This window comes from Neopsephotus bourkii, unplaced genomic scaffold (genome assembly GCF_033783945.1).
Source record: "Neopsephotus bourkii isolate Nb327-2 ecotype Australia unplaced genomic scaffold, CSIRO-AGI_Nbou_v1 NB_365, whole genome shotgun sequence".
Lineage (NCBI taxonomy): Eukaryota > Metazoa > Chordata > Aves > Psittaciformes > Psittacidae > Neopsephotus > Neopsephotus bourkii.
In genome coordinates this window covers 103,089-126,514 of record NW_026900871.1, presented here as the reverse complement: position 1 = coordinate 126,514, position 23,426 = coordinate 103,089, and the positions used below count along the sequence as shown (strand labels likewise).

The window sequence follows — 23,426 nt, the reverse complement described above, 5'->3', positions numbered from 1 at the left end:
CTAGGATGTGTGTGTGGGTATAGGCACATGCATGGGACACACATGTAAAGGGACAGAACACGCATGTGCGGGGTTGGGACACATGAGGACACACATGTGACATGTGCAAAGGGCTGGGTATAAATGCTACATACACCTGAGGACATGGCTGGGACATGTGCATGGGCTCAGGACATGTGTGGAGATCAACATGTATGAAACATACGTGTGCAGAGGATCAGGACACGTGTGCTGAGAGCTGGGACACATACACAGAGTGAACACACACATGCAGGGGGCTTGACCCCCACTGTGTGCAAGCCTGGGGCACATGTGGCATGTGCCAGAACATGTATGTAACACAACACGTATGTAGCACCTGTGTCCCTACCTGCCCCTGGGAGGGCTCCCTTATACTGGCAGCTGCTGCTGTGGGGAGAGAGGAACAGCCACAGGTTGGGGGAGCAAAGGGGGGCAACCCCCCTCCCCAGCCCCACATTTTGAGGTCCCACCAGCCCCTCCCCTCCCTTTTTACCCATTTCCCCTCTTTCCCCACACACAAACCACAAAAATAATCATTAACACATCACGTTTAATACTCTGTTGCCCATTTTCCCTGCTTTTTGAGTGAAAAAGGGGGTGGGGAGGTGGGTGCTGAGCCTCACATAAGAGGGAGATACATGAGTTTTGAGGCAAAACCCAAGAAAAATAGGGAAAACCATCAGGCAACAAGTATAAAACAAGCAATTGGAGGTGATTTTTATCTACCACGGTTATAAATAAGGGGGGATATGCCAAAATAGAGCATTAAAACCCCCTGCGGGGGGGAGACACACACAAAAAGGTGCATTGGGGGCACGGAGAGGCCCCAGTTTTGGCTGGTTTCAGCCCAATTCAGTGCCTTTTGGAGCAGCGGAGGATGAAGCCGTTGCTCTCCTCTTCCTCCTCGCCCCGGTGGTGGGGGCGCAGGGCCCCGCTGTACTGGAGGGGCCGCTCCCGCAGCCAGGCCCAGTGCTGGGGGGCAGCTGCCATCACCTGGGGGGGGTGCAGAGCTTTTGGGGTGAAACCCAGTGGTTTAGGGACTTATTGCTATAACACAGCTCCCCGTCCCTCCCACCCTCCCTGGGTGTTTTGGGGTGATAATAAGAGTATTTCAAGGGCAAAAACGCCACATTTAGGGATGGGTGTCAAACCCACCACATTTGGGGCTCAAAAATGCTTCATTTGGGGGGAAGGTGTCAAACCCCCCACTTTTGGGGAAGACTGTCTCAAACACACATGCTTTGAGGCTCAAAACCACCGTATTTGGAGGGGATTGGGTCCAAAATGCCACTTTTATGGGAGATTGGCTCAAAACCACCACTTTTAGGGGGAGATCAGCTCAAAGATGCCACTTGCGGAGGGGGACCTTTGGAGAAATGAAAACCGCTCCATTTCGGGGGTCGAAACCATCACTTTTGGAGGGGATTGGGTTAAAAAGGCCACTTTCACGGGAGACTGGCTGAAAGCCATCGCTTTTTGGGCCTCAAAGCCACCACATTTAGAGGGAATTGGGTCAAAAATGATACTTTCAGGGGGAGATTGGCTCCAAAACGCCACTTTTGGAGGGGGACTGAGTCGAACCTGTCCCACTTTGGGGCTGAAACCCACCCCATTTCATCTCTCTTTTGGATTTTAGGGGCTCCTTAAGGCCCAGTTTCCCCTCAGGGGGTGTCTCTGGATCATCCCTGTGATTTTGGGGTGAGTTTAGGGTGTTTGGGGGCTCTCACACCCACCTCCTCACAGGAGGACCGGCTGACGGCCGCCCGGTAGCTCATGCGGGCCCAGAGGCGGTCGCGGCGCTGGAGGAAGAGGGGGAAGAGCCGGCGCCAGCGGCGGCCCAAGGCCCATGGGAAGATGCGGTACTTGTGGTGCTCCTCATCCTCTTCCATGTCGCTCGCCAGGTACCTGCATGGGGAAGGATGGGCTGGGATTGGTCAATGAGAAACCAAACATGAGTTGGCTTTGGCACGAGCTCGAGCTCGGGAATCAACCATATCCTGGGCAGGTCCAAGGAGGGGATCCTTCCCCTTTGCTCCCATGAGATCCCACTTGGAGCACTGCCATAAGGATATGGAGCTGTTGGAGCACAGCCATGAGGATGCTCAGGGGCTGGAGCACTTCCTCTTTGGAGCCAGGCTGAGGACATTGGGGCTGTTCAGCCTGGAGACCTCAGAGCAGCTTCCAGTGTCTGAAGGGGGCTGCAAGGATGGATCCTTCATCAGGGATTGGAGCGATAGGACAAGGGGTGATGGGTTCAAACTTCAACAAGGGAAGTTTAGACTGGATATAAGAAACAATTTCTTTACTGTAAAGGTGCTGGAATGGGGTTGTCCAAGGAAGCTGTGAATGCTCCATCCCTGCCAGTGTTCAAGGCAAGGATATGGAATGTTGGGGTGACATAGTCCAGTGCAAGGGGTTTTGGAACTGGATGATCTTGAGGTCCTTTCCAACCTGAGCCATTCTATGACCCTAAATCCCAGGCGCTGGCAATGATGGGAAGAGGATGAGGTGGCTCCCAGGGTGCCATCATGGCTCAGGGTTGGGGGTCAACCCCATAACGGCATCATTAGAGCCTGGCTTCGTTAGTGAGCACCCTCATTAGCACCCCAAGGGCCCCACCAACAGCTCACAGGGCAGCGAAGAGGTTGATGCGGGTGTACTCGCTGATGGGCAGCCCAGCACGCTTGAAGTACGTCAGTGCCATGGCCAACAGGTACTGGAAAAGAAGGCGTAAAAAAAGGGGAATTTTAGGCAAAAAAGGGCTAAATTCAGGCAAAAACAAAGGGGTGTTTTTTTGTTTAACAGAACAGAACAGAAACAGAATTGTTTAACAGAACAGAACAGAAATGGGGGCTATTTGAAGGCCTGACCTTATCAGAGATCCTGCAGAATACATCCTTAGAGAAGAACTCCTTCACCACTTTGTCTTCTGCAAGAGAAAAAGAAACTGTTCTGTAAAAAATAAGGATTTTTTGGGGGGGAAACTCCCAGTTTTGGGGTTTCTAGTGGGGGGGGGGTTGGTTTTCCTGGTTTTCAGGGGATCCCGGGATCGGCTCTCACCCAAGAGGCTGAAGAAGGCATCTTCCTCCCTACAGTGCAGGCAGATGCTGCAGGGGACTCTGGTGGGGTTGGGGGGCTCCTCATCAGACCCCCACGTTTGGGGGTGGCTTTGTAGCAGGGGGTGCTTCATGGAGCGGGTTGCTTGTTCTGAGGGAGAGAGGAGAGGTGGGGAGCATCCCAAAGCCCCCCCACCCGAGCCTTTAATACACTTAAAGCAAGCTCCGAGTGCCCCCAAATGAAACCTTTAACCCCCAAAAGCCCCAATACTCCCCCAAGTCAGCCCAACTCGACCGCCAAAACGCTTGAAGCCCCCCCAAAACCAGACCAACCACTGAAACACCCCAAAGCCCCTCCAGAGTCCCCAAAAAGACTCAAGCTCCCCCAACCAAACATAAAGCACCCCAAAAACAGCCCAAATGCCCAAAACTGTCCCAAAACCAAGCCAAATGTCCCCAAGTCCCCCAGCCCAGCCCTTTAACTCCCCGAAAGGACAGACCAAGCACCCCAAAACCAAGCCCTTTTACGCCCCAAGCCCCCCCAACCCTTTAACACCCCAAAGCCTCCCAAAACTCTATCGCATCACACTCCAACCCCCCCAAAGAATAAACCATTCAAACCCCACAACCCTCCCCAAAATAACCCCAAATCCCTCAAAACCGACCCAAACCCCCCAAAAAACTCCAAAAAACTGACCCAAAACCCCCAAATTCGCCATCCAAATCCCCCCTGCCATTGAGCCAAGTGACACAGCAGCAGCATCTCGAACCCAACCAAAACCGAGCACTTTTAAGAGGCTCCTTTGTCTCAAATCCTGCTTTTTCCAGCAGTTCCAAGCATCAGGAACACCCCCCAACACTGGCTCCTTAGCGAGCGATAACCCCATTTGAAGCCCAAACCCACCATTTTAAGGCTGGGGGTCCCTTTCCAGCCATTTCCAAGCTCTTCAGACTGCCCAAATTTAGAGATTTTACATAAAAATGAGGAATAATTGTGGTTGAGGTCAATGTGCAAGCGAGTTTTAGCAGGGAATACCGAAGGCTTCATCCCTAGGGAAGCCTAAGGTTAGGGCTGACCCAATTCTCTCCCCCTATTTACTATTTTAAGTAGTTTTAAGGTGGTTTTCACCTTTATTATTAAGACAAAAGAAAAAAAAAGCCATATATTATAATATACTCAGGTTTAACCCACTGTGGTTATCAAACACCAAAGAAAGAGCAAAAAATTCCCTCCTTCAGCCCCAAATTTGGCTGAAATAAGGTTTCTCCACAAGAAAACCACCATTAAAGCCTCGTTTTATATTCAAATCACCTGAAATCCCTATTTTCCAGGCAGATTTTGGGTGCTGATGGTGCCAAAACACCCCCTTGAATCAAAGTCACCCCAATTTCTCCTCACCCCCCCATTTCCTCACTTCTGTTTGTCAATTTGGGGTGTTTTCCTAATATTTCATTAGTTTGGTGTTATTTTAGAAGCCAAATGAAGTGAATGGTGCCTGCTTCACACCATGGGGGACAAAGGGAGCATCCAGCCCAAATCGCTTTCAAAAGCCCCAAATGCCTCAAAACTCATCGACCCAACAACATAAACTATGAAATAAACGTTAAAACCCCCTTTTCTTTCCCATTTCAGGGCACAGCATGAGAATCACTCCCGTGTCCAGGCACAGACTGGGACTTTCCTCACAAACCATCACAAATGATGACAAAAAGAGGAGGTTTAGTCCCATATCAGCACATTCTTGTTCAGAATGATATATTTGTGCTCACGGACACTAAAATTCAGCGTTAATGCTGTGGAAAAAGGGTGTTTTTTATCCTCAGTCCCAGCCTCAGAGTTTCCGCTTCTCAAAGCAGGATTAAAAGGACATAAAACATGGAGACGGAGGCCTCAGAGCTTGGAGTCCCCCTCAACCCACTCCCCTCACCGCGATGAGCGCCATATTGCTTCCTCACAAATCAAGGAGAAAAAGGGGAAAAGGGGGATTTAAAGGGTTTTTTTCTTCACTTCGCAACACCGGAGCTCAGCTTCCCCTCACTAAATAAGGGAAAAAAGGGGAATTTACCTTACGGAGCTCCCTTTCCCCCCCTCGTAACAAGGATAACGAGAACGAAGCCCCACAGGGAGCGGCGCCGCTCTTCCCGCCCTTTTCCCTCACCTGAGCAGAGCGTGCAGAGAAACCACGCCCCCTTCCCCGGACTCTTCTTCTATAGGTTGCCCGTCGGCGGAGCCACCCAATCAGAAGGCGGAGACACCCGCCGGTACCTGTCATAGGCGGGGAGGCGGGACGATGGGTGGTGATAGCGAATCAGAGGAGCGGAGTGGCAGCCCTGGCGTCGCTGATAGGCTGGGTAGAAATGCGAAGGGTGGGCGCAGGAAGAGGGGTTTTGAGGTAAAAAAGGAGGAAAAAGGGGCGGAGTGTGGTGCGAGGGGTGGAAAAGGGGCAAAAAAAGGCGAATTCGGTTCAATTTGGGTCTGTCTGGGTGGCTATTGGGGGGAGCTGATGCCTAGCGCAACTCGTCTCCCTTTCCTCTCCGTCACCTAGCAACAACCGCCGATTGGTCTGCGCCACACAGGGGATTTTTCTGATTGGTCAAACACAGCGGGGGCTAGCCAATGAGAGCGAGACACGGGACTCTTGGCGTTTCCGCCCACCCAAAGCCGCTCGGACCGTACCAAGTACAGGCGCAGGGGGGGAGAAGCGCAGCGTGTTTTTGCTGTGCGGGGCTTCGTAACCCTCGTTTAAGGGGAGTAACGGGAAAGGAGAACCCGCAGCAGCCCCCTTGAAGGAAGCGGTGATGGCGCAGAGGGGTGGGAAGTGCTGGGGGGAAGTAACGAGGAAGTGACCCCCACCTTTTCCGACCCCCCCCCGGCAGCGGTTAGTAGGGCCCAGGCGGAAGTGAGGTGTCGTGCTCTGAGGCGGCTTCCGGTGGCGGAGCGGCGGCGGTGGCGGGGCTCGGTCCGAGTGAGTGCGGGGCTGTGGGGGGAACGGGGCTCCCGGTGACACCGGGACCGAGGGGCAGGGAAGGGCCGGGGGGGGCTCGGGAGGAGCCGAAGAGGAGGGAGGGCCCTTGGGGGGGCGGCATGGAAGAACCTGTGACACCGGGACCGGGGGGTCTTCGGGAGGAGCCGGAAGGGAGGGAGGGCCCCGGTGGGGGGGGACATGGAGGGACCGGTGACATCGGTGGAGATGGGGACGGGAGGGGAGGGGCGCGGGGCAGGGACATGGGGGGGCTTTTGGTGGGGTGGGGGGGAACCTAGGGACACGGGGGGGGCAGGTGGAGGGAGGGAGGGAGGGGGTGCATGGGGGTATTGGGGGTGGGTAAAGGGGTAGGAGCTTGTGGGGCTGGGGGGGCTATGGGTGGCTTCAGAGGGGAGCAGGGACATGGGGGGGGGGTTAAGGTTGGGAATAGGGTTTGGAGGGCTGGGATGTTGGGGGGGGGACACTTGGAGGTCTGGAACATGGAGGTGGCACCTAAAGAAGCAGGAGATGGAAGAGGGGGGGACATGGGGAGGCTGCAGTGGGATAAAAAGGGGAAGAGCGATGGGGACAGGGGCAAGGAGGTGGGGGGTGACACTGAGGATGTAGGGGCCAGGCTGGGAGCATTTTGGGGCAGAAAAGCTCCATTTGAGGCCACACATTGTTCATTTCCTGCAGCAATTGTTAGGTTTTGGGTCTCATGGTGAACCTAGACCCCTCCCCACCAAAGGGGTTTGTCGCTGTTTCACGAGGGGGGGAAGTGGCTTTTTAACCCCTCATTTTACCCTAAACGATGCTTTTTTCCCCCCAAAATCCCCTCTTTGGCTGGTTGGCCTTGGCAGGCCGGGCCGGGGAGATGCTCTGCACCGCGGTGGTGATGGTGGGGAGCCTGGCACTGACGACGGCCGTGGTGGCTCATGCCTATTACCTGAAGCACCAGTTCTACCCCACGGTGGTTTACCTCACCAAATCCAGCCCCAGCATGGCCGTAAGTACTCGCCTCATCCGTAGCAATGGGGCCTTCAGCCCACTTCTGCTTTTGGTGGCCAAAATGGGTAACTGAGACCGTCAACCCTGGGAGCCAAACACCCCCCCCCATGCATCCGGTTGTCACCGTGTTTCCTTCCTCATCGCCCCCTTTCCCCATCCCTCCCCATTCCCACTTATTCCCCTGCAGGTTCTCTACATCCAGGCCTTTGTGCTGGTTTTCCTCCTGGGGAAGTTCATGGGCAAAGTGTTCTTCGGGCAGCTGCGGGCGGCGGAGATGGAGGTGAGGGATGGTGGGAATGGCTGGAATTCCATGCTGGGCATGGGTGGATGAGGTGCTTTTGGAGGGGTCTTTGATGCCATTTGGACCCAAGGAGACTTCCAGCACCTTTTGAGGGGGATTTTGGACCTTAAGAGGTGTTTGATGCTGTTCTAGGGGGAGGATTTTGATCTCTGAGTGGTTTTTGACTCTGTTTTGGGGGGGGGGGGTTAAATCCCAAGAGACTTTCAGCACCATTTGAGGGGGGTTGAACCCCAAATAAGGCCTTCGTTGCCATTTGGGGGGAACTTTGAACCTAAGGAGACTCTTTGTTCCTATTTGGAGGGGAACTTGAACCCCAAGGGGTCTTTGATGCCCTGGGGGGGGGCAGTTTGAAATCAGTTTGAAATCTAAGGTTTTTGGTTCTATTTGGAGGGGGATTTTGAATCCCAAAAGACTTTTAGGTACCGTTTTGGGGGGGTGGATTTTGGACCCCAAAATGCCTTTAATGCCATTTGGGTGGAGCAATTCGCACCCCAAGTTCCATCTTTGATACCCCAAGAGACTTTCAGCTCCATTTGGAGCTGGATTTTGAGCCCTAAGAGGCCTTTAGCTCCATTCTGGGAGGAATTTTGACCCCCGTGAGGCTTTTAGGCACCAATTGAGGTGGGGGGGTTGACCCCTGAGAGACCTTGGGCCCCATTATAGGCTCAAGGGTGTGGGGCAGAGGCTATGGGGATCCCCCCCCATCACCTCCTCTTTCCCAGCACCTCCTGGAGCGTTCGTGGTACGCAGTGACCGAGACCTGCTTGGCCTTCACTGTCTTCAGGGATGACTTCAGCCCTCGCTTCGTTGCCCTCTTCACCCTCCTCCTCTTCCTCAAGTGCTTCCATTGGTTGGCTGAAGACAGGGTGGACTTTGTGAGTGCTGGAGGGGGGGGGGAATGAGAGGATGCCCCCCAAAATGCCTTTTTTGGGGGGGGAAATCTCAACCCTTCCCTTTTGCAGATGGAAAGGAGCCCAAACATCTCCTGGCTCTTCCACTTCCGCATTGTCTGTGAGTATCTCGGCTTCCAGGACCCATTCATTGAGCCCCTGGTTCCAACCCTGGAGGATCCCATTCTCCTGGTGGGATACATGTGGGATGTGACCCTCAAAGCTTGAGTTTTGGGGGGCTCTTCCACTTGGGATCTCTTCATCCTGATTCCCTTCCCCTCTTGCCACAGCCTTGATGTTCCTGCTGGGCATCCTGGACTTCCTCTTCGTCAGCCACGCGTACCACAGCATCCTCACACGAGGAGCTTCGGTCCAGCTCGTCTTTGGCTTCGAGGTAGGAGGTGGTGGCTTCTTCTGGAGGCCAGGCAGACCTCCAGGTCCTGGTACCCACCACGCTCTCCCTCCTTGCAGTACGCCATCCTCATGACCATGGTGCTCACCATCTTCATCAAGTACGTGCTGCACTCCATCGACCTGCAGAACGAGAACCCCTGGGACAGCAAAGCCGTCTACATGCTCTACACTGAGCTCTTCACCGGTACCTTTGGCTTCTGGCCCCTTATTCCCTTCTCATCCCCACCTTTGGGGCTCAAAGGGGTGGTTCCCATCTGGTTGTGGCCTGATAACAGTTATTAGGCCACCCATTAACAAAGAGGTGGAGTTGGGGGGTGCTCAGCAGCACCCCAAGGGCTGATCCATCGTTGTGAATGACCTCAGTGATGGAGCTGAGCATCCCCTTGGTGCCACCAAAGCAGGTGGAGGTGATTGATGCATCTCCATCCAGAGGGACCTTTTCCAGCTGGGAAATGATCCCAGGAGAACCTCATGAGGTTCAAGGAAGGGATGAGCCAAATCCAGCAACACACTGGGCTCTGGTGGACGCTGCCTTGAGCACAAGCCAACAGTGAAGGGTGAGGGAGGTGATCAGGGGTGGTGAGGCCACTTCTGGGCCTCCCATTCTGAGGGATACAGGGGCATCCTGGAGAGCATCCAGTAAAGGGCCACCAAGGTGAGGAAGGGAATGGAGAAGCCAAAAGAGCTGGGGCTGGTGCTCAGAGAGGTGGTAGCATCTCCAGCTTCTGAGATGCTCCAAAGCTTGTAGGTCCCCATCCTCAAGGAGCAGCTCTTGGTGACCTGCTTGAGTGGATGACATTGGAAATCCCATCCCACCTCAACCAACCTATGCTTGGCCAAGACCATGGGACGGGATGACCTTGGAATTCCCATCCCAGCTTAACGCACTCATGATTGACCAAGACCAAGACCTTGACGTGCTTCCTTCCTCCAGGCTTCATCAAAGTCCTGCTCTACATGGCCTTCATGACCATCATGATCAAAGTCCACACGTTCCCACTCTTCGCTATCCGCCCCATGTACCTGGCCATGAGGTGAGTTGGGCTCCGGCGCGGGCTCCGGCTCCGGCTCCATGGATCCCACCAGGCTCCTGTCTCCTTGCAGGCAGTTCAAGAAGGCGGTGACCGATGCCATCATGTCCCGCCGGGCCATCCGCAACATGAACACGTTGTGAGTGCCCTCCCTGGGGGGGTTGAGGGGGGAAACCCACCCAAATGGGAGGAAAATCCCTGATTTCCACCTGGGAAAAGGTGGGAAGGATGCTGGGGGGGGGGAGGGGAGCAGGGGGTACCCCCCATTCCTGCCAAATCCTTCCATTGAGCCAAAAAGGAGTGAGCTGGTGGGAAGGATGTGGATGTCCCACAACCTTCCCATATCCCCCTCAATCCCAATGGGAATGGAAACCCACCCAAATGGGAGGAAAATCCCTGCTTTTCCACCTGGGAAAAGGTGGGAAGGATGCTGGGGGGGGGGGAGGGGAGAAGGGGGTACCCCCCATTCCTGCCAAATCCTTCCATTGAGCCAAAAAGGAGTGAGCTGGTGGGAAGGATGTGGATGTCCCACAGCCTTCCCATATCCCCCCTCAATCCCAATGGGAATGGGCTCACCATCCCGGTGCTTCCCGGCACAGGTATCCCGACGCCACCCCGGAGGAGCTGCAGGCCATGGACAACGTCTGCATCATCTGCCGCGAGGAGATGGTGACGGGCGCCAAGCGCCTGCCCTGCAACCACATCTTCCACACCAGGTGGGTGCGGAATGCTGGTGCCGTTCCGGCATTCCCAGTGGCTGTGGTGCTGGGGGGGGGTCTTTGCCATTGCCATCACCATCACCCTATGGTGTGGTCGCCACCATCCATCTCCTCCCCAGCTGCCTGCGGTCGTGGTTCCAGCGCCAGCAGACGTGCCCAACGTGCCGCATGGATGTGCTCCGGGCATCCCTGCCGGCACAGCCGCCTCCGGAAGCACCGGAACAGCCCCCCCCACCCCCTCAGACCCCCCAAATTCCTCAGCCCCCCAACTGTGAGTCTCCTCCTTCAATCCCCCCTTCATGGTGGCACCGTGCTGGTCAAGCCTTGGGAACAGCCAACCCGGTGCCCTCTCTCTGCTCTGCTCTCCCTCCATAGTTCCCCAAGGAATCCTGCCCCCATTCCCACCGGGAATGTTTCCCTTCTGGCCCCCGGTTGCTCCCTTCCCACCAGTTCCTGGCGTTCAACCACCCAACGGTGCCGAAAACGCCGCCTCGGGCTCCGGTGCTGCCGCGGGTGAGTTCCGTCTCCATCCACAGGCTTGGAGCTGCCAAAGTGGGGCTCCCTCCTCTCCCTCTTCCCCTTCCTCTTCCTCTCCATCCTCCTCTTCCCTCTTTCCTTCTCTTCCTCCTCTTTCTTCCTCTTCCACCTCCTTTCCCTCTTCCTCCTTCTCTCCCTCTTCTTCCTCTTCTTCCTCTCCCTCCTCCTTCTTTCTCCTCCTCTTCCTCTCCCTCTCCTTCTCTTCCTCCTCTCCTCTCCCTCCTCCTCCTCCTCTCCTCTGTTTCCTTCTCTTCCTCCTCTTTTTCTTCCTCTTCCACCTCCTTTCCCTCTTCTTCCTCTCCCTCCTCCTTTCTCCTCCTCCTCCTCTCCCTCTCCCTCCTCCTCCTCCTCCTCCTCCTCCTCTCCCCTCTTTCCTTCTCTTCCTCCTCTTTTTCTTCCTCTTCCACCTCCTTTCCCTCTTCTTCCTCTCCCTCCTCCCTCTTTCTCCTCCTCCTTCTCTCCCTCTCTTTCCTTCTCTTCCTCCTCTCCCTCCTCTCCCTCCTCTCCCTCTTTCTTTCTCTTCTTCCTCTTTTTCTTCCTCTTTCACCTCCTCTCCCTCTTCTTCCTCTTCCTCTTCTTCCTCTTTCTCCTCCTCCTCCTCTCCCTCTCTTTCCTTGTCTTCCTCCTCTCCCTCCTCCTCCTCCTCCTCCTCTCCCCTCTTTCCTCCTCTTCCTCCTCTTCCTCCTCTTTTTCTTCCTCTTCCTCCTCCTCTCCCTCTTCCTCTTCCTCCTTCTCTTTCTCCTCTCCCTCTGCCTCCTCCTTTTCCTGCTCTTCCTCCACTTTCTCTTCTTCCTCCTCACTCTTCCACCTCCTCCTGCTCTTTCTCCTCCTCCTTTTCCTCCTCCTCCTCTTCCTCCCCCCTCACATCCCTCCCATCACCGCAGCCGCCCGTCCCACTGACACCGGCACTGCCACATCAGAACCCACAGCCCCAGGACCAGGTCTCCCCGTGCCACCACCATGGATGGGAATGCCGTGGCCACCCCTCTTTGGTAAGCCAGGGTGGGGGGTTTGGGACCCCCCCCATTCCCCTTGGGCTTCTCCTCACCCCTTTCCCACTGCAGGCTTCCCACCGATGCCGGTGCCACCGCCCGGCTTTGCCGGCCTCACCGAGGAGGAGCTTCGGGCCATGGAAGGCCACGACCGGCAGCACCTGGAGGCCCGGCTGCAGTGCCTGCAGAACATCCACACCCTTCTGGATGCGGCCATGGTGCAGATCAACCAATACCTCACAGTCCTGGCCACCATCGGGTAACCACAACAGGGGCCCAAACTACCCCAAATTCAACCCAAAATGCCCCAAAACGTGGACTTTTCTCACTTCCCCTTCACAGGTCACCGCGGCCCGCTCCTCAGCCCCAGCCCGGCACTGGGGAGGCGTCCACCCCGATCCGTACGGATACCGGCACCGGTGCGTGAGGAGCCAGGGATGGGGGAAGCACTGGTTTGAGCCCATCATAGGGGGGAACTGGGCTGAGCCGGTGCCTTTCCCTGTGCCAGATCCCGGCGCGCCGGCAGGCGCCGAGGGCTTCACCGCGCCGGCAGAGGAGGAGGACGAGGAGGAGGAGGAAGGTGAAGGCTCATCCTCAATGGAGGAACCGGACACAGCGGAGCTGCGCCGGCGCCGGCTACAGAAACTGGCAGCACCCTCCCATTGACACCGCCGGCATTCCCGGCATTCCCAGCTCCTCACACGCTGGGAGAACCGCTCTGGTTCAGCCGCTTTCCATCCCTTTTTCCACCCAAATCCGTGTCCAGAAGCAAAACCAAACCCTGGCTGCACCCAGAACCAAACCTGGCTCCTTCCACCGTGGCAAAGAGCCGCTTTCCAGGCCCGTTTTTCCCTGGTTTTCCCTGTTTTTCCCCCCTAGTTCTCTACCTCTCCAACACAGCGGATCCGGTGCGTGCTTCAGCACCAGCATTGCCTGTTCTGGCGGCACCGCTCCGGCTGGCACTGAGGCCAAAGGGGAGGTTGAACCGCGGTGACTGTGGCCGATGCCGCTCAAACAGGCTCCGAATCACCCATTTTTAACCCCAAAACCCCCCCTTTTGGAGACTCAATAAACCCCCCCTCCCAGTGCCGGGCTGCGGCCAAACTGGTTTATACTGGTTCCTCTCTGCCCCCGGCACCAATAAACAGGGGGGGGTTGGGGTGATTTTGGGTCTCTTTTTGGCACCTTCCACCTCGGTTGGTGGCCACCCCTTCACCCACCGCGACTTCAGTGCCTCTTGGAACCCAAAAGGGCTTCGAGGAGCCCAAATATCTCAGGGAACAATGGAATTTCTCGGCATCCGGAGCCTTTTTGGGGTGGAAAGGGCCGGATCCGCACTGGAGCCAGCGCCGGCTGGGTTTGGCCTTGGATTTGAGGTGGGAATGGCTCTTTTTTGGATTTTCTTCTCCTTTTCCTTCACTTTTGGGCTCTCGTTGCCCCAGATGGGAGCGCATCCATGCGGAATCCCATAGCACCGCCAGAGCTTCCCTTTTCCTCCTTTTTCCTTTGTTTTTATGCAATTTGAGCCAAATTCGTGAAGTTTTGTGGCTGGTTCTGGTTGATGGGGAGAAGTTTTGGGTGGATTCCTCACGTTTTCCTTCGTTTTGGGGTGGCAACCACATGGAGGGGAGGGAACAAAGACATGCAAGCAACTGGACTGGGGGTGTTAGACCCCAAACCTTGTTTTCTTTGACCCCCAAACCTGTTTTCTTTGACCCAAAACTGGGTTTTTTCACCCCGAACCCATTTCCTGGTCTTCTTTGGGTGGCGTCAGCATCGGGGACTTATTTAATTTGTAAATAATGTATAAATTTTTAATAGCTGGATTGTAAATAACGGCGGAATAAAGGTTGCAGGAAAGCTGGTGCTGCTCCTCCATCGAGGTCAATGGTGCCCCAAAGGTGGGTTTGGGGGGGACATTGGGACAACAGCACCAGAGGAGGCCATGGGGATGCTGCAAGGGCTGGAGCAGCTCCAGGGCCTAAAGGAAACTTGGGAGAGGGGCTTTGGACAAGGGATGCAGGAATGGGATGAGGAGGAATGGCTCCAATTGGAAGAGTTGGATGGGATACTGGGAGGGAGATCATTGGGAGGGTGGTGGGACGCTGGAATGGGTTGAAGGGAGAAGCTGCGCCATCCCTGGGCCAGGTTGAAGGGGCTTGGAGCTGGATCCCTGCCCTTTGGATCTGGGTGAGCTTGGAAGCTCTCTTCCCATCCAAACCATTCCATGACTCCATGATGGTTGCGCAACACCTCCCGCCCAGCAGGGGGCGCTGCGGGCTCTTCATCCCTTCTCTACTCTCTTCCCCCGCCTCACTGGTGGCGTCATCCGGGTCTTTACCCCGCGCACGCGCGCTCCTGAGGCGGCGGGACAAGATGGCGGCGGAGGGGCCGGAGGCTCCGGCCAGCCCCGGCCGTGGCGGAGCCGAGGGAGCGCTGGGGGACGGCGGGGACGGCGCTACCGGACCCCCCGGTGAGCGGGAGGGCCGGGTGGGGGGGGCATTGGGGGTGAGGTGAGGCTTGGGGGGGTTCTGAGGGGATTGGGGTGGGGGTGAGGTAAATCGTGGGTCTTGGGGGGAGGGGTGAGGTAAACTGGGGGTCCTGAAGGGACTGGGGGGATGGTTGAGGTAAATTCGGGGTTCTGAAGGGATTGGGGGTGGGTGTGAGGTAAATTGGGGGTCCGGAGGGGACTGGGGGGGGGTGTGAGGTAAATTGGGGGTCCTGAAGAGACTGGAGGGGGTTGAGGTAAATTGAGGGTCCTGAGGGAATCGGGGGGGGTCTATGGGGTTGTACGGAGGGGCCTGGGGACAGATGGAACTGGTGGGGGTGAACTGGGGGGGGCTGAGAGTGGCAATGAAGGGGGTGGGATGGGGTTGGGGGGCCGCAAAGGGGGATGGGGCAGAGCCAGGGGCTGGGGTGGGGCTCACAAGGGGTTTCTGGGTGCACCCCGCCGTTAACTGGGGTGCCCCTATGTGCCTCCTCCACAGTCCCAGCCCCAGAGCTGCCCCTCCCGGCCCCCAACCCCCCACCAGAGGAGCCAAGCGACGCCACTGCCCCCCCTCAAGCCGCCCCCCCAAGCTGCAATGGAGCCACTGTTGCTGCCGCCCCCCCTGAACCCCAGGAGCCCCCCCCGGCTGTGGAGCCCCCCCAGGAGCCCCCCCCGATGCCGGCTGAGGAGCCCCCCCCCACCTACCCCATGGACTTCGAGAAGTTCTGGCTGGCGGCGCAGAGCAACCCCCACGACTTCACGGCCTGGACCGAGCTGCTGCAGTTTGTGGAGCAGGAGGTGAGGAGCCCAGCTCCGACCCCCCCCCGGACCCCGTTAGAACCCACCTTAAACCCCACCCCCCACCCCATTAGAACCCACCTTAAACCCCCCCACCCACCCCGTTAGAACCCACCTTAAACCCCCCCCCACCCCGTTAGAAACCCACCTTAAACCCCCCCACCCACCCCGTTAGAACCCACCTTAAACCCCCCCACCCCATTAGAACCCACCTTAAACCCCCCCCATTAGAACCCACCTTAAGTCCCCCCCATTAATACCCACCTTAAGCTCCCCCCACCTTGTTAAAACCCACTTTAAATTCTGCCCCATTAAAGCTCCTCTTAAATCCCCCCCACCATGTTAAAATCCACCTTATACCTCCTCCACCCCCTTAGAACCCACCATAAACCCCCTTCCCCATTAAAATACACCTTAAATCCTCCTCTCCCCATTCAAACCCATCTTAAACCCCCCTATTCCTTTAAAACCCACCTTAAAGCCCCCTACCCTATTCAAACATCCCTTAACCCCCCAATTCATCAGAGCCCACCTTTAGTCCCTCTTGTTAGAACCCACTTTAAATCTCCTCCACCCCATTAAAACCCACCTTAAATCCTCCCACCCCATTAGAACCCACCTTAAACCTTCCCAACCCGTTCATATGTCCCTTAAACCGCCCCACCTCATTAGAACACACCTTAAGCCTCTCCCATTAGACCCCACCTCAAGTTTTCTCCGTTAGAGCCCACTTCAACTTCCTCCACCCCATTAGAGCCCACCTTAAGTCACCCCCATTAATATCCACCTTAAGTTCCCCCCACCTTGTTAAAACCCACTTTAAATCCCTCCCACCCCATTAGAACGCACTTTAAATACCCCCACCCCCATTAAAACCCACTTTAAGTCCCCTCCACCCCATTAAAACTCACTTTAAATCCCCCCTACCCCATTAGAACCCATCTTAAACCCTCCCTCCCCATTCAAACCCACTTTAAATCCCTTTCACCCCATTAAAACTCACCTTAAACCCCCCACTCCTTTAAAACCCACCTTAAATCCTGCCCCCCCTTCAAACCTTGGTTACAGCTCCCCCCAAATCTCCAGCCCCTTTAAACCTGGGTTAAAACTCTGCCTTATCCTATAACCCCCTTAAAAGGCTCACTAAAGCTCATCCTGAGCCTACAATTGAGTTAAAGCTCCCCTTGCCTCCCCCATCTCCATTAAAACCCTCATTAGAGCCTGCCCCAGGTATTGGGCCCTATAAGACCTCCCTTAAGTCTCATTCCCAGCCTCCAACCCTGTTAAAAGCTTCATTAAAACCCTTTTTAAGCCACCACCCTCATTAAAACCAGTCCTGAGCCCATGGCCCTATTACAACCTTTCTTAAGCCTCACCCTCAGCCTACAACCCCATTAAACCTTCCTTAAATCCCAATTTGAGACAGCACCGTTGTTCCAACCTTCCTTGAATCTCACTTTAACCCTTAGCATCATTAAATCCTTCATTTAAACCCATTTCAAGCCATCAGCTTCATCCAAACCCCTATTAAATCCCATCCCAAACCGCCAGCATCCTTCACTCAGAGGCAGTTCCTGCTGTGCCGTTCCTAATCCCAAGCTCAGAACAGCTCCATCTGCTCATCCCTGCTTTGATTGTCCCAAATCCCTGTGTTTTCCCCCCAGAACCACCTCCTGGCTGCCCGCAAAGCCTTCGATGCCTTCTTTTCCCATTATCCCTATTGCTACGGCTACTGGAAGAAGTATGCGGACATGGAGCGGCGCTTCGAGTGCGCCCGCGAGACTGAGGAGGTGTCAAACCCCATTGTCCCCTTGTTGTGGGGGGTAAAAGGGGGAGTTTGGGGGTCCCCAGGGGATTCAAGGTGTCCCTGGGGTGTTTTGGGGGGTCCCCAGGGTGGTTTTGAGGGGTCCTTGAGGTGTATTTGGGGGGGGCTCCAGGGTATTACTGAGGGTTACTGGGGGGTTCAAGGCATCCCCAGAGGTGTTTGGGGGGGTCCCATGGGTGTTTTAGGGGTCCCATCGTACCCCATGGGATTCTGGGGGAGGACATGGGGCATTTAGGGTGTTCCTTGGGTGTCTGGGGGGGGGTCATGGGGTGTTTTGCATCCTCTCCACCCCACTTTTCCCACCAAACTAGCATTTCCAATCCCTTTTGGGGTTGCAAATTCCAGCCCCTATTCCAATTGGAATTGGAAACTCCCCAATTCCAGTCCCACTGGTGGATTTTTGGGGTGTTTCCCCCCCAGTTTGGTCCATGGGACCAGGTCCCCCAACCCATGAGGGTGACGTTGGGTGTCCATCCCCCCCCCCATACTTCCATTAGGTGTTTGAGAGGGGTCTTCAGTCCATCCCCCTCAGCATGGACCTATGGATCCACTACATCTCCTACCTCCAATCCACCCTGGATATGAGCCTTCCCGAATCCATCCAGAAGATCCGTGGGTGAGCATCAGGAGCAGCCAATGGTGGCTCCAGCAGCGTCTGGTCCTCATCCCCATCCTCATCCTCATCTCTTCCCCATCAGCGTCTTCGAGGCGGCGGTGGCAGCAGCCGGGATGGATTTCCGCTCGGATAAACTCTGGGAACTCTACGTGGAATGGGAACGGGAACAAGGCGACCTTCGTGCCGTCACCGGGATCTACGACCGTGTCCTCTCCATGCCAACCCAGCTCTACAACCATCACTGGGAGAAGTATGTGAGCCCGGACTCCAGCACTAAAACATCCCCATGGAATATCCCACGGCTTCCTGCTGGGAATTCCCTCCCTCCCACCACCAAATCCTTGCTGGTTTTGGGGTCCCCCCCCCATTATTCCCATTTTGTCTCCTTATAGGTTCAAGGAACACGTTCTCCACAACCCCCCCAAGGACATCCTATCCCCAGAGGAGCTCCTCTGGGTCCAATCCAAGCTGGCCACCGATCCCGTGCCGAAGCCTCCGGAGCCGGAAGGGACGGAAGTGCCGCCGGGAGAGGATTTGCCACCCGGTGTGGAGGGGAAAGGGGCAGCGGCAGCGAACGCTCAGGTAGGCACCAAAGCAAGGATCCCAATAGTGTCAATGGGGGTGTTGGGGGGATCCCACCCACATCCCGCTTCATTCCCAGGAGGATCTAGACCAGGAAAAGATCCGGGAGCTGGTGATTTCCATGCGGCAGCAAATCTACGCTCAGAACGAGGCGGAAGTCAGCAAACGCTGGAATTTCGAGGACGGGGTAGGCGCATTCACCCCGTTATCCCTTTAAAACCCCTTTTGAATCCCATCTCCATCCCAATCCTTATCCCTCACCCCAGATCAAGCGTCCCTATTTCCACGTGAAGCCCTTGGAGAGGGCCCAGCTCCGCAACTGGAGGGATTACCTGGATTACGAGATGGCAGCGGGCTCCCACGAGCGCACCATCGTCCTCTTCGAGCGCTGCGTCATCGCCTGCGCCCTCTATGAGGAATTCTGGATCAAGGTGAGCCCATTCCCCCCTTCCCATCCCGTTTTCCCTCTTTCCACTTCCCAAAATCCCTCTTTAAAGCAGGAAAACCCAACCCCCCCCCCCCCCCAACCCCCATTGGGGTCATCCGAGGGTGTTTCCCCACCCAAACCCTTTAAAAAATGAACGGTTTTAACTCTTTTTTTCCTCCCGGAAACGCCGTTTTTCTAACACCCGTTTGTTTAACTCCCGCTGCTGCTTCCCCCCCTGCCCGCGGCACCTTCCCCCCCTGCCTAAGAGCCCGCAGGAATGTCGGAGCAGAGGGGCCTTAACGTGAGTGCCCCCCACCCGATTGAGCGCATCCCATGCCCGCCCGGGCGGCGGGGGGATGCTCACGCGTCCGTCTCTTTGGCCGTGTCCGTGTTCCCCCCCCCCCCCCATCGTTGCCCCTCTTCTTGGGTCCACTTCTTTATTCCCTGCAGTACACCAAATACCTGGAAAACCACACGGTGACGGGAGCCCGGAGCGTCTTCCAGCGGGCCTGTGGCTATCACCTGCCCAGGAAGCCCAACATCCACCTCCTGTGGGCTGCCTTTGAGGAGAAACAAGGTAGGGGAGCCCTGAAAGAGACCCAAACCACCTCGTTTTGAAGCAAAACCACCACGTTTCCTTCCTCAACACTATTCTAGGGCAAAGTGGGCGTGTTTTGCCCAAAATCACTGTTTCAGACTGAAATGACACATTTCGCCCCAAAATGCGCTTTTTTTAGGGGTTGAGGTGGTGGATAGCAGCACAAAAGATGGATTTGGGGCTGAAATTTAACTTTTATCCCAAATCGCTCCTTTTTTTGGGGGTTGAAATGTTCTATTTCACCCTCAAATGCCCCATTTCACCCCAAAATGTGCCATTTGGGGTCCAAAATGCCACATTTCACCCCAAAACGCTCCATTTAGGGTCTGAAATGCCACATTTCACCCCAAAATGCTCCATTTCGGGTCTGAAATGCCACATTTCACCCCAAAACGCTCCATTTAGGGTCTGAAGTGCCACATTTCACCCCAAAACGCTCCATTTAGGGTCTGAAATGCCACTTTTCCCCAAAAAAATACTCATTTTGGGGGTCTGAAATGCCATGTTTCACCCCAAAATGCTCCTTTTTGAGTCTGAAATGTTATATTTCACCCCCAAACACTGTTTTCAATCTGAAATGCCATATTTCATCCCAAAAGACTCCACTTTTTGGTCTGAAATGACACATTTCACCCCAAAACATTCCACTTAGGGTCTGAAATGCCACATTTCACCCCAAAACGCTCCTTTTTGGTGTCTCAAAAGGTATATTTCACCCCAAAATACTCCTTTTTGGGGTCTGAAATGTTATATTTCACCCCCAAACACTGTTTTCAATCTGAAATGCCACTTTTCACCCCATAATGCTTATTTTGGAGGTCTGAAATGCCATGTTTCACCCCAAAATGCTCCTTTTTGAGTCTGAAATGTTATTTTTCACCCCCTAACACTGTTTTCAATCCGAAATGCCACTTTTCACCCCAAAATGCTTATTTTGGGGTCTGAAATGCCATGTTTCACCCTAAAACCCTCGTTTTTGGGGTTGTAGTGTTCTATTTCACCCCAAAACCCTCTTCTTTGGAGGGGGGGGGGGTCTATGGTACCACCTCCATCCCAGAGCCTCCCCTCTCCCACCCTTCCCACCGCAGGCAACGTGGAGGAAGCGCGGCGCATCCTGCGCTGCTTCGAGGAGGCCGTGCCGGGCCTGGCTATGGTGCGGCTGCGGCGCGTGAGCCTGGAGCGGCGGCACGGGCAGCTGGAGCGCGCCGAGGCCCTGCTCACCGAGGCCATGGAAGCCAACGCCGGGCTGCCCCTGGCCTCCTTCTACGCGGTCAAACTGGCGCGCCAGGCCTGCAAGGTGCAGCAGAACCTGGCCAAGGCCCGTAGGGTGCTGGTGGAGGCGCTGGAGAAGGAGCCGGTGAGGAGGGGAGCTGGGGAAGGGGTTTTAATGGGGGTTTAGGGGGGTTAATGGGGGTGTAGGGGGGTTGGGAGGGGGTTTGGTTGGGTTTTAATGGGGGTTTAGAGACCCCAAACCCCACTTGCGGCACCCCAAGCCCACTGGAGACTCCCAAGCCCCATTTGAGGCATCCCAAAACCCTACTTAAGGCTCCCTAGGTCCCACTGGAGACCCCAAACCCCACTTGAGGCACCCCAAAACCTCACTTAATGCTCCCCAGGTCCCACTGGAGACTCCAAGCCCCACTTGAGGCACCCTAAAACCCCACTTAAAGCTCTCCAAACCTCACTTGGAGTCCCCCAAACCCCACTTGAGGCACCCCAAAACCCCACTTAATGCTCCCCAGGTCCCACTGGAGACCCCAAACCCCACTTGAGGCACCCCAAGCCCCACTGGAGACCCCAAACCCCACTTGAGGCACCCCAAAACCCTACTTAATGCTCCCCAGGCCCCACTGGAGACCCCAAACCCCACTTGAGGCACCCCAAGCCCCACTGGAGACCCCAAAACCTCACTTGAGGCACCCCAAAACCCCACTTAAGGCTCCCCAGGTCCCACTGAAGACCCCAAACCCCACTTGAGCCACCCCAAAACCCCACTTGTGGCTCCCCCAAACCCCACTTGTGCCCCCCCACCACCCCCATGACCACCCCTGTGCCGTGGGGCAGGACAACGCTCGGCTCCACGCCAACCTCCTGGAGATGGAGTTTGGGGCCGATGTGGGGCAGAACGAAGGCAACACCATGCGGTGCTTCGAGCGGGCGCTGCGCAGCCCCCTCCCCGACGAGGCCAAGCTCATCTTCTCCCAGCGCCGCGTCGAGTTCCTCGAGGACTTTGGCTCCAGCATCCATAGGTCAGGCTTTGGAAGAGGGGGGGGGGCACCCCAAAAAGGGTCCCGGTCCCCCCTCTTTGAGCTGTGGTTGTCCCCCACAGCCTCCTCACGGCCTATGATGAGCACCAGAAGATCCTCAAGCAGCACGCGGCGCGCAAGAGGGCCCCCGAGAATGGGTGAGGGAATGGGGGGGCCCCCTTGCACCCCCCCATTGTGTTCCCCCCAATCCTTCCACCCATTCCCATCCCCTCATCCCTCCCATTTCATCCCAGTTTCTCCCCTTTCTGCCCCCATTTTCCTTTATCCCCCATTCCCCTGTCTGTATATCCCTGATTTCAGCTCTTTTATTCCAAATTGCTCCCCGTATCCCCAGGTTTTCCCTTTTTACCCCAAATTATCCTTTCTATTATCCCTTTTAATTCCAAATCTGATCTTTTACTCCTATTTCCCCCCTTTTATGCCCATTTTTCCCCTCTTATACCCATTTTCCCCTTTTATGCCCAGATTCTGCTCTTTATCCCCTTCCTTTTTATTCCCATATTTCACCCCTTTTATCCCAAACTTGTCCTTTTAGCTCTATTTTTCCCCTTTATCTCCCATTTCTGCTCTTTTATTGCATATGTCTTTTATATCCCCATTTCTTTTCTTTTAGCTCAATTTTTCCTTTTTATTCTGATTTCTGCTTCTCATCCCCAAATTCTTCCCTTTTGTTACCAAATTTTCCCATTATCCCAAACTTCTCTTTCTGTCCCAGATCCTTCCCCTTTTATCCCGAAATTCTGCTCTTTATCCCCAATTTCTGCTGTTTTTTCCCTATTTTTCCCCTTTTATCCCAGATTTCTCCCTTTTCATCCCAATTTCCCCCCTTTTATCCCCACATTTTTCCACTTTCATCCCAAACTTGTCTTTTCATTCCCGAGTTTTCTCTTATCCCCAATTTCTGCCCTTTTATCCCCATTTTTTTTCCCTTTTATCCCAGATTTTTCCCTTTTTAGCCCCAAATTTCTCCCCTGTGATCCCAAACTCGTCCTTTTCTCCCTCTTTTCCCCATTTTCCCCCTAACTTCTCCCTTTTCTCCCCCATTTCTGCCCTTGCCCAGCTCGGAGGAGCCCGAGGACAAGCGGCTCCGGCCCGACGATGGCTCCGGCATGGGGGGGGGCCCGGTTGGGTTCTCCTCTGTGGGGGGGGACAACACCTCCAGCCCCTCCTACAACTACTGGTACCAGGTCAGTTTGGGTTGGGGTCATGATGGGGGGAGGGGGAATGGATTTGGGGGGTCCCAGTGATGCTGATGACCCCCCCATTGTCCCCCCCCCAGCACGGATACGGCTCCTACAGCTACCAGTCCCCATGGAACTACAACCAGTACTACCCGCAGACCTGAACCGGACCCTGACCCCCCCCAACATCACCCCCACCCCCCTTTTCTACCCCCTCAACCCCCTTTTTCTGTACATTTTTGGGGTCCCCCCCTAATTTTGGGGGGGGAAGTGTAAATAAATGAAGTGGCTCCACCACCAGGAGCTTCCCATACTTTACTTTGGGGGTGTCACAAGGGCTTTTTGGGATCCCCGGTGCAGTTTGGGGTCACAAGTGGCTTTGATCCCCATTTCTTGGGGGGGACCCCCCCCAAGGCATGAACAGCTTTGAGTTTGGGGTTCCCCACTCTGTGTGAAGACCTTCAGTCCCATTTTGGGGTGTATTTCAGGGTTCAAGGTGTGTTTTGGGGTGTTCTGGTGTATTATGGGGTGTATCTGAGGTAATTTGGGGTGTATTTCGGGGTTCAAGGTGTGTTTTGGCGTGTATCTGGGGTGTGTTTCAGGTTGTATCTGAGGGTGTTCTGGTGTATCATGGGGTACACTTGGCGTATTTTGGGGTGTATTTCAGGCTTCAAGGTCTGCTTTGAAGTGTATATGGGATGTATTTCAAGGT

General features: G+C 55.4%; 3 protein-coding genes across 5 annotated transcripts; 2 read left to right on the top strand and 1 right to left on the bottom strand.

Moving 5' to 3' along the window:
* Nucleotides 1-575: 575 nt before the first annotated feature.
* SPDYC (speedy/RINGO cell cycle regulator family member C) lies at nucleotides 576-4,168 on the bottom strand. The gene is made up of 6 exons (XM_061348637.1): nucleotides 3,982-4,168; nucleotides 3,082-3,228; nucleotides 2,892-2,950; nucleotides 2,652-2,737; nucleotides 1,755-1,926; nucleotides 576-1,014 (listed from the first exon to the last, which is right to left on the bottom strand). The coding sequence occupies exons 2-6, from the start codon at nucleotides 3,209-3,211 to the stop codon at nucleotides 874-876; spliced, it is 588 nt and encodes a 195-aa protein (XP_061204621.1). The 5' UTR covers nucleotides 3,212-3,228; nucleotides 3,982-4,168; the 3' UTR covers nucleotides 576-873.
* A 2,674-nt stretch (nucleotides 4,169-6,842) lies between these two features.
* SYVN1 (synoviolin 1) lies at nucleotides 6,843-13,796 on the top strand. 2 transcript variants are annotated; one of them, XM_061348631.1, is made up of 15 exons: nucleotides 6,843-7,046; nucleotides 7,236-7,328; nucleotides 8,072-8,224; nucleotides 8,312-8,360; nucleotides 8,530-8,633; nucleotides 8,711-8,837; nucleotides 9,588-9,687; nucleotides 9,758-9,823; nucleotides 10,284-10,400; nucleotides 10,523-10,674; nucleotides 10,779-10,916; nucleotides 11,825-11,932; nucleotides 12,005-12,191; nucleotides 12,275-12,351; nucleotides 12,441-13,796. In XM_061348631.1, the coding sequence occupies exons 1-15, from the start codon at nucleotides 6,852-6,854 to the stop codon at nucleotides 12,596-12,598; spliced, it is 1,824 nt and encodes a 607-aa protein (XP_061204615.1). In that variant the 5' UTR covers nucleotides 6,843-6,851; the 3' UTR covers nucleotides 12,599-13,796. The 2 variants fall into 2 exon arrangements, with proteins under 2 accessions (XP_061204615.1, XP_061204616.1); XM_061348632.1 differs by lacking the exon at nucleotides 12,275-12,351 and having other exon boundaries at nucleotides 6,844-7,046; nucleotides 12,441-12,625.
* Nucleotides 13,797-14,274: 478 nt separating this feature from the next.
* LOC133209815 (pre-mRNA-processing factor 39-like) lies at nucleotides 14,275-23,011 on the top strand. 2 transcript variants are annotated; one of them, XM_061348629.1, is made up of 14 exons: nucleotides 14,275-14,405; nucleotides 14,926-15,218; nucleotides 16,883-17,008; nucleotides 17,541-17,659; nucleotides 17,742-17,909; nucleotides 18,052-18,241; nucleotides 18,321-18,428; nucleotides 18,508-18,672; nucleotides 19,119-19,245; nucleotides 20,355-20,623; nucleotides 21,331-21,515; nucleotides 21,596-21,670; nucleotides 22,594-22,720; nucleotides 22,813-23,011. In XM_061348629.1, the coding sequence occupies exons 1-14, from the start codon at nucleotides 14,309-14,311 to the stop codon at nucleotides 22,876-22,878; spliced, it is 2,115 nt and encodes a 704-aa protein (XP_061204613.1). In that variant the 5' UTR covers nucleotides 14,275-14,308; the 3' UTR covers nucleotides 22,879-23,011. The 2 variants fall into 2 exon arrangements, with proteins under 2 accessions (XP_061204613.1, XP_061204614.1); XM_061348630.1 differs by having other exon boundaries at nucleotides 14,294-14,405; nucleotides 14,998-15,218.
* The last annotated feature ends 415 nt before the right edge of the window (nucleotides 23,012-23,426 follow it).

Excerpts from the sequence above, each read along its gene's own strand:
- SPDYC (XM_061348637.1), bottom strand. The coding sequence starts at position 3,211 with ATGAAGCACCCCCTGCTACAAAGCCACCCCCAAACGTGGGGGTCTGAT. Across the intron at positions 2,738-2,891 it reads TCTGCAGGATCTCTGATAAG|TACCTGTTGGCCATGGCACT; the intron begins GTCAGGCCTTCA and ends CTTCTTTTCCAG. Across the intron at positions 1,015-1,754 it reads GCCGGTCCTCCTGTGAGGAG|GTGATGGCAGCTGCCCCCCA; the intron begins GTGGGTGTGAGA and ends CACCCCCCCCAG.
- LOC133209815 (XM_061348629.1), top strand. The coding sequence starts at position 14,309 with ATGGCGGCGGAGGGGCCGGAGGCTCCGGCCAGCCCCGGCCGTGGCGGA. Across the intron at positions 18,242-18,320 it reads CAGCGGCAGCGAACGCTCAG|GAGGATCTAGACCAGGAAAA; the intron begins GTAGGCACCAAA and ends CTTCATTCCCAG. Across the intron at positions 21,516-21,595 it reads TTTGGCTCCAGCATCCATAG|CCTCCTCACGGCCTATGATG; the intron begins GTCAGGCTTTGG and ends TGTCCCCCACAG.
- SYVN1 (XM_061348631.1), top strand. The coding sequence starts at position 6,852 with ATGCTTTTTTCCCCCCAAAATCCCCTCTTTGGCTGGTTGGCCTTGGCA. Across the intron at positions 8,838-9,587 it reads CTACACTGAGCTCTTCACCG|GCTTCATCAAAGTCCTGCTC; the intron begins GTACCTTTGGCT and ends TCCTTCCTCCAG. Across the intron at positions 9,824-10,283 it reads ATCCGCAACATGAACACGTT|GTATCCCGACGCCACCCCGG; the intron begins GTGAGTGCCCTC and ends TTCCCGGCACAG.